The sequence below is a fragment of the Rhinatrema bivittatum genome, chromosome 7, assembly GCF_901001135.1.
Source record: "Rhinatrema bivittatum chromosome 7, aRhiBiv1.1, whole genome shotgun sequence".
Classification (NCBI taxonomy): Eukaryota; Metazoa; Chordata; class Amphibia; order Gymnophiona; family Rhinatrematidae; genus Rhinatrema; species Rhinatrema bivittatum.
The window spans coordinates 133,826,345-133,839,486 of NC_042621.1; the positions used below are offsets into that span (position 1 = coordinate 133,826,345).

At 48.9% G+C, this 13,142-nt stretch overlaps 1 protein-coding gene across 6 annotated transcripts in view; it reads left to right on the forward strand.

The window, feature by feature from the left end:
- Window positions 1-13,142, forward strand: part of CCAR1 (cell division cycle and apoptosis regulator 1) — a 244,415-nt gene that overhangs the window by 175,632 nt on the left and 55,641 nt on the right. For all 6 annotated transcript variants that reach the window (XM_029609164.1, XM_029609162.1, XM_029609165.1 and 3 more), the window contains exon 20: window positions 6,481-6,572. In XM_029609164.1, coding sequence (XP_029465024.1) covers window positions 6,481-6,572 — 92 coding nt within the window. The remainder of the gene's footprint in view (window positions 1-6,480; window positions 6,573-13,142) is intronic.

The window sequence follows — 13,142 nt, forward strand, 5'->3', positions numbered from 1 at the left end:
TGCGCGCGAGGGTGCCGGACACACAGCCACACGCTCAGCTGTGCCGGGCGCATAAGTTAAATCTGTGTGCACAGTGGCGTGCGCATCTGACTACTCGCACAACTTCGGTGCGGCCGGAGAGCATAACTAAAGCCTCCCAATGTACACTTGAACGCAAATTCTACGTGCACAAGCCATGGCACCACCGGACAAGAAGCTCAAGGCTCAGGTCCTCTGCCCAGCATGCCACATAAGAGCTGTGCAGCACGGTCACGGCACTGTGTCTACAGTACGAGGAGGCCCTGGGTGAACCAGGTCAAGGTCCTCCCCAGCCAGTACTGGGATTCGGATCCACCAACAGTACACTGGACCTCTCTACCCCCAGCAGGAGCCTCCTCCAATCAGGGCTCCCTGGGGACGCAGCGCCTCTCAATTTAGACCCAGCATCTTTCTCCTAGGTAGAATTCTTCAAAGGCCTACATACCTTTGTCCACATGCAACCGGCGCCTCCGATGCCACAGCCTCCCCCAAACATCCCGGGACCCTCTAGACCCAGAGAAGTGTCTCTCCCACCCAAAAGCCCCAACATTGGGGACATGGACACCTCGGACGAGGATCAAGACTCCCTGGAGGAGGGGGAAATTCCCCCAGGAACGGAACCTTACAGAACCATGAGGCGGTTCTTCGCCAAAGACAAACTATCAGACCTCGTGGCTCACAGCTTGAAAGAGCTTGCTATCCCAGGCATGGATGCTACAGGGGAACCGAAGACGAACCCCCTCCTCGAGGGATTCCATCAGACCTCCCGCCATTTCCCTTTGCTGCAAGCCGTTCAACAGCTGATTGACCTGGAATGGGAGGCTCCGGAGGCCATGTTCAAAGGGGGACGGACCGGGCAGCCCTATACCCCCTGGACCCCGCTGCCAAAGATCTCCTGGCATTCCCCAAAGTGGACGCCATGGTCTACGTGGTCTCAAAGTGCACTACCATTCCAGTCGAGGGAGGAGCGGCACTCAAGGATGCCCAGGACAGACACCCTCAAACAATCATTTGACATATCAGCTATGACACCACAGATCATGGCCTGCTGTGCCGTGGTGACACGCGCTTGCTTATCAAAGACCAGGAACGCCACCACACCTGTCGAAGCACTAGAACCAGCAGTATCATTCCTCAAGGATGCGACCTCTGACCTGGTGCGCACCGCAGCCAGAGGCGTTTCGTCCGTTGTGCAGCCAGAAGGCAACTCTGGCTCCGAAGCTGGTCAGCCGATGCGACATCCAAGACGAGACTCACAAGAATGCCTTTTAAGGGAACCCTCCTGTTCGGAAGTGAACTGGAGAAGTTAGCCAACAAATGGGGCGAATCCCCAGTACCGTGGCTACCGGAGGACAAGAGCAAGAGAAGCCAGCGCCCCTCCCCCCGAATATCTAAGGGCAGGGGATCACAGCGCTTCAAACCGTACAAAAGTACATATCAAGCATCTCGCCCTGCAGGCAGGGATCAGTCCTTTCGGAACAAACACAGCAAAAGGGGAGCCGGTGCGGGTCCAGGCCCCAGCCACACCCCACAATAAAGATCAGCCGACCCATCCACAGGAAGAAGCCATAGGGGGCAGACTTGCCCCATTCTACCAAAGATGGGTCGAGATAACTTCGGACAAGTGGGTTCTAACCATCATTCGAGAGGGATATTATCTGGACTTCCACAACATTACTCCGGACAAATTTGTGAAATCTCCCTGCCACGACCCTTCCAAGAGGACGGCAGTGGAAACCACACTGACAAAATTGCTCAACTTAAAGGCCATAACGCCGGTGCCCATGCATCAACAAAATACTGGGCACTATTCCATCTATTTTATCGTTCCCAAGAAAGAGGGTACGTTCCGGCCCATCCTGGACTTCAAGTCAGTCAACCGCCACCTGAGGGTACCTCGCTTCTGCATGGAAAACCTACGCTCAGTCATAAGGGTGTTATAGCCAGGAGAATTTCTTACATCTTTGGATCTGTCACAAGCCTACCTGCGCATCACGGTCCATCACGAGCATCAGCGTTTTTTACGTTTCGCGATCCTGGACCACCACTACCAGTTCCAGGCACTACCCTTCGGGCTAGCCACAGCACCCCAAACGTTCACCAAAATCATGGTTGTAGTGGCGGCGACACTGAGGAAAGAAGGAATCCTCATACACCCATATCTGGACAATTGGCTGATCAGGGCAAAATCCCCACAGGAAAGTCATCAGGCGACCACCAGAGTCAAAACTCTACTGGAGAACCTCGGATGGGTGGTCAACACAAACAAAAGCTGTGCAGCCCTCCCAATCTCTGGAATACCTGGGAGTCCGGTTTGACACCAGACAAGACAAGGTCATTCTAACTCCTACCAGGAGAACAAAACTGATGAACCTGTTAAGCAGTCTTCTCCCCAAGGTGTGGGACTACCTCCAAGTCCTCTGTCTCATGACATCCACACTGGAAGTGGTTCCATGGACAAGAGCTCACATGCGACTCCTACAGCGTTCCCTACTGTCACTGTTCCGATGTCCCAGAACTACTCCATTCGCCTCCAGCTCCCGGAGGAAGTTCGAACCCAGCTACAATGGTGGCTACAAGAAGACCATCTGAGCAAGGGAGTAAGGCTATCCCCGCTGACCTGGATTCTGCTCACCATGGATGCGAGCCTACGAGGGTAGGGAGCCCACTGCCAGGAACTGACCACCCAGGGGCAACTGGACAAGGAAGAATCGGGATGGAACATCAACCGACTGGAAACACGGGCAGTCAGGCTAGCCTGCCTACGGTTCAGCCACAGACTCCGGGGAGAATTGGTCAGAGTCATGTCAGACAACGCCACAACAGTTGCCTACATCAACCGCCAGGGAGGAACCAGAAGCCAACAAGTGTCCCTGGAAATAGACCCCCTAATGGCATGGATGGAATCAAACCTACAAGAGATCTCAGCCGCCCACATCGCGGGAAAAGACAACTTCACTCCGGATTACCTCAGCAGAGAAAGTCTAGACCCAGGGGACTGGAGGCTGTCTGCCACAGCCTTCCAGTTGATAGTAAACCATTGGGGAACACCAGCCATGGACCTCCTGGCAACCAGGTCCAACGCCCAAGTTCCCAACTTCTTCAGTCGCAGACAGGAACCACACTCCCAAGGGTTCAATGCCATCGTCCAGGCCTGGCCACAGGAAATCCTGCTGTACGCCTTCCCTCCAAGGCCGCTACTGGGCGGTATCATCCACAAGATAGAACACCTCAGGGGACCAGTACGCACAGGGATCTGCTCCAACAAGGCCCTATCCTCCACGAAGACCCAACTCAATTCTCTCTTATGGTCTGGCCATTGAGAGGACACACCTGAAGAGCGGATACTCAGGGGCGGTGATTGACACTCTGCTCCAAGCACGCAAGTTTTCCACATCGCTAACCTAAATATGAATATGGAGAATATTCGAAGCCTAGTGTGAAGACCATGACATCCTTCCGCGGACAGCCAAAATTCCCACGATTCTGGAATTCCAGCAGAACGGCTTACAGACGGGTTTGTCTCTCAACTCCATCAAGGTGTGCAGGTGGCCACGTTGGCCTGCTACAGAGCTAAGGTGGAGGGCGGCAGCCTAGCCTCTCACCCGGACATCTTCCGCTTCCTGAAAGGGGTCAAACAGATCCGACCACCTCTAAAGTGGCCGGTACCCTTATGGAATCTCAAACTAGTCCTAGACTTCCTAGCAGGAGCCTCCTTCAGACCCACCCGCGGTCTGTCTCTCCAACTACTAACATTGAAGACTGCATTTCTAGTGGCAGTCTGTTCAGCCCGTTGCATCTCCGAGCTTCAAGCACTGTCCTGTTGAGAACCGTTCCTCAGGTTCACACCGGGATCCATACAGCTACGCACGGTCCCCTCCTTCCTCCAAAAGTGGTTTCTCACTTCCATGTAAACCAAACAATCTCGCTGCTATCGTCAGATGAGCATAAGGACTCGGAAGAATCTCGCTACTTCCACCACCTTAACGTTGGCAGACTCCTAGTCCGATTCCTGGACAGGTCGGAATCCATACGACGGATCACCTATTCGTCCTTCACTGCGGGAAGAAACAAGGGGAAGCGGCTTCACGGGCAAACATAGCCCGCTGGATCAAAGAGGTTATCAAGGCAGGCAAGCCTCCACCTCTACAAGTCAAGGCCCATTCCACTAGAGCCCGGGCAGTGACCTGGGCAGAAACCAAGATGCTGTCACCCACCGAGATCTGTCGGGTGGCAACATGGTCCTCCATTCACACCTTCTCTAGGTTCTACCGCCTGGATGTTGAGGCTCGGGAGGACACAGCATTCGCAAGGGCAGTACTAAGTTGGCCACAGGCAGCCTCCCACCTGGTTCGGGAGTAGCTTTTGTACATCCCATTGGTCCTGAGTCTATCTGCTACATGCTAGGAAATGGAGAAATTACTTAACTGATCATTTCGTTTTCCTTAGTGTAGACAGATGGACTCAGCATCCCACCCATGGCTGCCGACAAACACGGAACCTCGAGTGACAATCCCCGAGAGCAAGACAAACACGGGTAAGCCAAGCTTCCCTCTCATTAAGACACCCATACCTACCAGGTGTCGGCATTTCTCGGTTGAGTGCACTGGCGGTCTCCAGCTATAACCACATCAACCAGTTCAAGTTATTCACGTTAACCAAGTTAATCAAAGTTAACCAAGTTATTCAGTCACACATATATCCACAATTGCTTTTCAAAGAGAATACTGAAGAGCAGAGCTTCTTGCAGGGGTATATGTACTAGGGCTGACATCAAATTAAAATCTGACTCAGTCTGCAATTGCTACTTGGACCGGTGCTTTTCAATATATATATATAAATGATCTGGAAAGGAATACGACGAGTGAGGTTATCAAATTTGCGGATGATACAAAATTATTCAGAGTAGTTAAATCACAAGCAGATTATGACACATTATAGGAGGACCTTACAAGACTGGAAGATTGGGCATCCAAATGGCAGATGAAATTTAATGTGGACAAGTGCAAGGTGTTGCATATAGGGAAAAATAACCCTTGCTGTAGTTACACGATGTTAGGTTCCATATTAGGAGCTACCACCCAGGAAAAAGATCTAGGCAACATAGTGGATAATACTTTAAAATCGTCAGCTCAGTGTGCTGCAGGAGTCAAAAAAGCAAATAGAATGTTAGGAATTATTAGGAAGGGAATGGTTAATAAAACGGAAAATGTCATAATGCCTCTCTATCGCTTCATAGTGAGACCGCACCTGGAGTACTGTGTACAATTCTGGTCGCCACATCTCAAAAAAGATATAGTTGCGATGGAGAAGGTACAGAGAAGGGCAACCAAAATGATAAAAGGGATGGAACAGCTCCCCTATGAGGAAAGGCTGAAGAGGTTAGGGCTGTTCAGCTTGGAGAAGAGACGGCTGAGAGGGGTATATGATAGAGGTATTTAAGATCATGAGAGGTCTTGAACGAGTAGATGTGAATCGGTTATTTACACTTTCGAATAAAAGGAGGACTGGGGGCTTTCCTTGAAGTTAGCACGTAGCACATTTAAGACTAATCGAAGAAAATTCTTTTTCACTCAATGCACAATAAAGCTCTGGAATTTGTTGCCAGAGGATGTGGTTAGTGCAGTTAGTGTAGCTGGGTTCAAAAAAGGTTTGGATAAGTTCTTGGAGAAGTCCATTAACGGCTATTAATCAAATTTACTTAGGGAATAGCCACTGCTATTAATTGCATCAGTAGCATGGGATCTTCTTAGTGTTTGGGTAATGGCCTGGTTTGGCCTCTGTTGGAAACAGGATGCTGGGCTTGATGGACCCTTGGTCTGACCCAGCATGGCAAGTTCTTATGTTCTTATGTTATCAGGAGCACACTATACCCATTGGTCCTGAGTCCATCTGTCTACACTAAGGAAAACAAAATTATCAGGTAAGTAATTTCTCCATTGGCCCAGTTTATGACCAATTCAACCAGTTCAGGCTATAGTGAGGCATCTCTCCTGGAGGCCTTCTCATTAGAAGAGCAAAACTTATACATTAAGGAAGTTAAAGTGTTCAGACCACAATGGCAGCACCAGGGAGAAAACTCAGTTGGTTCCAGTATTTAGAGATTGCTATGGATAGATTTCTATCTAGGATAGAAGAGGTTCCCCAAACACTCATAAGATCCCGTAGCTCTGCCAGAAGGGGACAGGGAGAGTAACTTTATGTTTTATTAACCACCTTGTGGTGGACAGTGAAAGGCAGTCAATTGAATTTGCAGAAATTTAAAATAAAACTCATTCAAGTGATCCCATTCTCTGGCTGGAAGCTGGGATACATCCTTGTAGTTTGGCCAGGAATTACTGGGCACATTAGGTGGACCAGTTGTTTCTTTCTAAAATCATCTACTGTGTTACTATGTAAAAACAGTTGGTTATTTTTTTAATGCTTTTGTCTTCCTGTTTTTAAATTCCCTTCTGATTGCAGACAGGGATGATGATGAAATGAGTAACAAAGACAAGCGTGAAGAGAAGCGAGAGAAGAGTAGACACTGCAAAGACAGATCTTCTAAGGAGAAGGTATGGTGTAAAGCACTGGTATTATCAGTGACTAACTCACAGTTTCCAATGGATGTTTTATTTCCACTGTATTCTAAGTACATACTACATATTCCAAGTACATACTCAAATGTAAAGTAAACTGTGCCCTAGTTCTTCAGATACTAAACTCAGGATTCCAGTCTTCAGGAGCTATCCATGGGGAGTTTAGGGGCTAGAATAGGGTCTGTTTCATGTTTTTTAAAGTTTAAATATTTGTTTATATATATATATAGACAGCCCCTATTATTTACATAAATAAACATTAAAACTTAAAAAAACAACATGAAACAACAAACAAAATTTAACTACATCTCTATAAAAGAGTAGAAGAAAGAATGAATATTCAACAAGATTCCAAAACCACAGTAATCATCACTCCTCCTTCAGACTTTAATATATTTTAAAATAAGTTCATTTAAGTGAAAAAGTATATATATAAAGTGCTTAAAACTACCACATGTAGAAGGGCTGTTGGAGCTATTTGATTACTTGTGGTAGTTTGATATGATTAGGGGCCAATTTACTAAAAGGCGGTATGTTTACCACATGGAAGACTACTGCAGAGCCCCCCCACACACAAACTTACTTGCACTCTCTGGGATCTAGTTGGAGGTAGGAGTGATCCCCACTCGCTCCTGCCCTGCCGGCACCATTTCTTAAAATGGCACCACCTGACTCCCAGGCCCAGGGGGTCCTGACTCCAGGTCTCTGGTCTGGAAGGGATGGGAGATGGAGTCTTAGGTCTAGGGGTCCCCAACTTCGAGATCTGAGGGTGTGGGTGACTTTATTTTAAACTTGCATTTATTCCAATAAAAGTAAATGGAAATTCACTTTATTTCACGTCAAAGGTTTAAGTAAAGTTTCAGCTGTTAAAATGAAAAAGATGAGCTAATTTTTGACACACTTTCCTGTATAGGTAGTAATGCCATAGGTGCTTGGGTAAGTCAGCTGTTAGAACATCAGACTTTTAATCTGAGGGTCCAGGATTCAAGTCCCTGTTCAGCCAATATTTCTTTATGGGCAGACTAGGTAGGCTATATGGTATTTTTCTCTGGTCTCACGTTTTCATTTCTGTCACCTTGCATTTGTATAGAAAGTGCAATAAAAGTAGCTTAATCTTTTCTACCTCTTTAATGTACAATTTTGGTGTGCTAAAACCCTTACTACATTAGAAATTTTCACACACAAAAGGGTATGCTAAAATTGAAGTAAAATAGTGTGCCAAGCTTAGCATGCATTTTTACGTTGGCTCCAATGAAAGTTAAAAACCATGCATTGTTCCCTGTACGTACCCAGATCAGTCCAGACAGTGGGTTATGTCCCCCTTCCAGCAGATGGCGTCAGAGAGAAACTTGAAAGGAGCCCCTTTTTTTTTTAACAAGTGCACCCTCTGCGTCCCTTCAGTATTCCTCTGATTCCAGCAGATGCAAGGTTTAGAACCTGCGGTCCTCCCTTCTCTTATTTCTGGTTTTTCAGCACTAGCTTTCTTCTGTATTGTTGACTTTTGTTATTTTCTTGGTTGGATCAAGTTGTATTTAAAAAAAAAAAAAAAAAAAAGGTCAAATTTCAGACTGACAGTTTTTAGTCAGTGCCCTCAGTGCTGGGACACTTGCAGACTTGCAGGCAGAACTGTTTCCCTAATTTGGTCTTGTCTTTTCTCATTCAGGGTAAGTTCTGTATATTTTTTTTTTCTCAGGTCTGAATGGTTTTGGGTTACTTTCTGGGGTGATAGTTGGTGGTCCAACCTCTCCCCCTTCTTCCAACGACGTGCTACCCTGAGAAGCCGTTTGCCTCGGGGCAGTGCTAGCAGGGAGCTGACATTCCTCTGCTCAAAAAAAAAAAAGACACAGGAGCCGATTTCAGAGGGAGTTTTTCTAAAGTCGTGGTATTTGAGCGGAGGTTTATTCCCGCTCTCAGCTGCTTTCGGGGGTTTTCTGTTCTCACCAGACAGCCTGTCTCCCACCCCCCATGCCGCGATTCTCGCGATGTGCCTGCGGAGAGCCCAGGTCGAGGCTCTCCAGAGAAGGTCTTTGCTCTGTCTCTGGTGGGGAGGGTCCCTCGAGCCCAGTTACTCGATCTGCAGCGCGTTCGCATTAGCGCCGGCCTCTGGGGGGGCAGCCCTGTTCCCGTCAAGCGTGGGAACGGCAGCCATTTTGTTTTCTGAACCGGCTGCTCCAGTACAGCCTGCGGGGGACTCAGAGCCCAGATTTTCACCCTCTCCGCCTCTTCTGACCCCCGTGGACCTTCCGGATCTCCCTCCATCCTTGGGGGCCTCGACGGGGGCTCTTCCCGACCCCCTCCCGGGCAGTTTTCAACAGAGTTTGTGCTTCTCCTCCACAGTGCTTATCTAGCCCGGCTGGGTCAGCAGCAAGAGCCAGTTCCCGGACCCCCACCTACCAAGCAGATGAGATTAGAGCTTCCTGGCACTAACATGGGGTCTGGGACCACCCCGGGGTCCTCTAGGGTCCTTTCGGCCCCACAGCCCAGTGTTCCAGATCCTGTGTTTCAGGACCCTCTGCTGCTTCCCTTGCCTGATCCTAATTTGGATGATCCGGCGGCGCATTTACAGGTCAAGGGGGATGACCCTAGGGTCCTGCGCCTTTTCCAACGGGAAGAATTGGATTCTCTCATTCCCCATGTCCTTAGGGAATTGGATATCGATGTGCCGGAAGATACCCCTGGTACCAGTACTGCGCCTAAGAAGGGGGATACCATATTGGCGGGGCTGCGCCCTCCTGCAAGGACTTTTCCGTTCCACGAGATGCTTCTCCATTTGTTTTCCAGGGAATGGGACACCCCCTGATTCCACTCTGAGTGGGTAGAGCTATGGACAAACTCTATCCCCTCCCTGACGAGTACCTCGAACTCCTCAAGGTACCCAAAGTGGACTCGTCTATGACTGCGGTCACTAAACGGACGACTATCCCGGTCACAGGCAGAGCTGCTCTCCAAGATCTTAAAGACCGGAAACTCGAGGTCTACCTCAAGCGGACTTTTGAGGTGTCCGCCCTGGGGGTCAGGGCCGCTGTCTGCAGTTCTCTCATGCAGTGTGCGGGACTCCGCTGGTTTCAACAATTGTTCAGTGTGCAACAGCTGCCTCCGGAGGAGGCGCAGCAGGCGGAGCGTTTGGAGTCTGCCATAGCTTACGGGGCTGATGCGCTATATGACCTCCGAGTTTTGGCCAGATCAATGGTCTCTGCGGTATCTGCTCGGCGCCTTCTTTGGCTTCACAATTGGTCTGCAGATTCTTCATCTAAGCAGCAGCTAGGATCTCTACCTTTCAAAGGGAAGTTACTCTTTGGAAAAGACCTGGAGCAAATCATTAAGTCCCTCGGGGAGAATAAGGTACATAAGTTGCCTGAGGATCAACCACGGAATTTCAGGACATTCAGCTCTTCCAGAAGTCGCTTCAGGGGTCAACATTGTTTCCGCCAGTCTCGGCCGGCCTCTCAGAAGCAGCCTTTGACTCGGTCACAGTCTTGGTCACATTCCTTTCGAGGTCGCAGGCCTGCCCGAGATAATTCTTCCCATGGGGGTTCGTCCAAATCTTCGCAATGAAGCTTTGCTGGCCTGCTCCTCAACACCCAGGATAGGGGGACATCTTCGTCTGTTCTACGAGGAGTGGGTCAAGATCACATTGGATCACTGGGTCCTGAATATTATAAAGCACAGCTACACTTTAGAATTTACTCGACCTTTAAGAGACAGGTTCCTGTTCTCCCCGTGCGGACCAGCGACAAAGCAACTCATGTGTCAGATGCTAGACCGGCTTCTAGCTCTGAGAGCCATTTCTCCGGTCCCACCAAAGGAGCAAGGAGCAGGCCATTATTCCGTTTACTTCGTGGTTCCCAAAAAGGAGGGATCCTTCCACCCAATACTCGATCTCAAGATGGTCACCTTTCCCGCCTGGCAGCATCCCACATAGCAGGGATGGACAATGTGCAAGCGAATTTCCTAAGCAGACAGCACTTAGACCCCGGAGAGTGGGAACTCTCGGAGGTCGCAATGAATCTTCTCTTCCATCGGTGGGGAACCCCCCCACATGGATCTCATGGCCACGCAAAGGAATGCAAAGGCCCCACGCTTCTTCAGTCGCAGAAGAGAGTGCGGCACGGAAGGGGTGGATGCCCTGGTCCTACCATGGCCTAGCTATCTCCTACTCTACGTGTTCCCGCCATGGCCTCTGGTGGGAAAGGTAATCTGACGAATAGAAAGCCACCAGGGTCCCATAATACTGGTAGCACCCGAATGGCTGCGGAGACCGTCTTCGCGGATCTGATCAACCTCAAGGTGGACGTGCCTCTTCGCTTGGGGCATCTCCCGAACCTTCTACGGAAGGGTCCAGTATTTTTCGACAGGGCAGATCGCTTCTGTCTTGCGGCCTGGCTTATGAGAGGCGCAGGCTAAGACGACGAGGTTACCAGGAAAGTGTTATCTCAACCCTCCTCAAAGCCAGAAAGACATCAACGTCCCTCTCCTACATCAGAGTATGGAAATTTTTTGAGGCCTGGTGTGAGTCTATCAACTTGTCTCCTCGTCGTGCTTCAATAGCTCAAATCCTGTCCTTCCTGCAGCGGGGTCTGGAAAAGGGTTTAGCCTAAAATTCTCTCCGAGTTCAGGTGGCAGCCCTTGGTTCTCTCATCAGACATCTGGACGGGGCCCCTTTGTCCTCTCATCCGGACATAGTTCAGTTCCTGAAGGGGGTCAAACTTGTGAAACCCCCGGTCCTTGCTCTGTGTCCTTCTTGGAGCCTCAATTTAGTACTCTGGGCTCTGACTGGTCCCCCTTTTGAACCCTTGAGGAGTGCTGCGCTTAAGGATTTAAAGCTCAAGACGGTCTTCCTTGTGGCCATTACGTCTGCTCGCAGGATCTCGGAGCTCCAAGCCCTCTCCTGCAGGGAGCGCACTGTTAACCCGCGTTTGGACGCACGTTTTCAACGCGCTAGCTTTACCCCTTATTCCGGGTTCAGAAACCGGACACCGGCAAAATTGAGCATCCGGTTTTCAGCCCATGAACTGCGGGCCGATTTTACCTTATTCAATAAGGGGTAATAGCGCGTTGAAAACGCGCATCCAACCCCCCCGAAACTAATAGCCCTCGCAACATGCAAATGCATGTTGATGGCCCTATTAGTTATTCCTGCGCGATTCAGTAAGTAAAATGTGCAGCCAAGTCGCACATTTTACTTTCAGAAATTAACGCCTACCCAAAGGTAGGTGTTAATTTCTGCCAGCACCGCTCTCCTGCAAACTTTACTGTATCGGCCGCTCTTCTGCAAACTTTACTGTATCGCCCGCTCTCCTGCAAACTTTACTGTATCGGCCTGTAAGTGAGCCCTCTATAAGGCTCCCCTGCCCCAGAGGGGTTTTGATAGAGCTTAGAGGGTGGAGACTTGTATTTAGCTCAGGATGAGCTTCTGTTTGACGTTGTCTTCCCTCTCTTTCATGCCCCCTTCTCCCTCTAGCTTATTAAAGCTTTAAAAAAAATTAAAATGGAGAAAGAAGAGATGATCATCTGCTTCTTTCTTCTTCTTGTTTACTGCATCTCCAGTAAACAGGGGGTGGGGGCTAGTATATTTGAACTGGTGTAGGAGCAGGTTTACCAGTCATCAGTCTCCTCCTTGTTTTGGGTTTGTAGTATTTCTGCACTGCTTCTGCCTGTGTTATAATGGAGCCTGGTCAGTGTTGGAGTTTTTGTGAGCTGATGCTTCTGCTTTGGTGCCAACTCCTACTGTCTTTGTTGCTTCACAGCATTGATTCTTCAGAGGAGCCTGCAAAGGGCCCTTAAATCTGGAAGCACAATTTCGGCAGCGCTTTTGTTCAGGCCCAAGGGTGTCCAGGTGCTGCAGCAGTTGAATCTGGTGCTGGACTGCATTTTATTTCTCCTCAGAGGTGGCCATTTTGGCAGGAAGGACCACCATTTTATATGTATCCCTAAGGTTATTCTCATCTGTTTCTTCTCTCTAGCTGAGACCTTGCTTCCTCAGGGGAGTGGGCCCATGGTGTTAACCCATTTGGAGGAAACGTTTGCTGAAGCTATGCAATCCTCTGTCCTTTCTCTGTACGGGATTTCGCTCTTTTTTAATTAATTTTTGTTGAACCAACAATAAATTTCACATCGTGTTATAATGTAGTAGCATTCCAACAATCATGTATACGATATACCATAAGCCATAGCATACTACTAGACGACGATAGGCTCACGAAGGTCAGTTTTTCCTTGTTACCATGATTCCCCCAGTAAACTTTCCCCCTCCCCCACCCTCCCTGTATTATCTGATTACCAAATTACCCTTCAAAATGTCTAATTATAACCAAAAAAGGAATTATGTCTCCAGTCATTGGTCTTCATTCTGGACAGACCTTGCTGAATATTTATTGTCTCCACCATTCATATGGCTTCCGGTGCAGCTTAAAGGAAAATTAGTTCTTACCTTTTAATTTTCGTTCCTGTAGTACCACGGATCAGTCCAGACCATGGGTTGAGCCTCCTGTCCAGCAGATGGAGACAGACCAAAACTGAAAGGGTATCCTATATCAGAGCCTACCC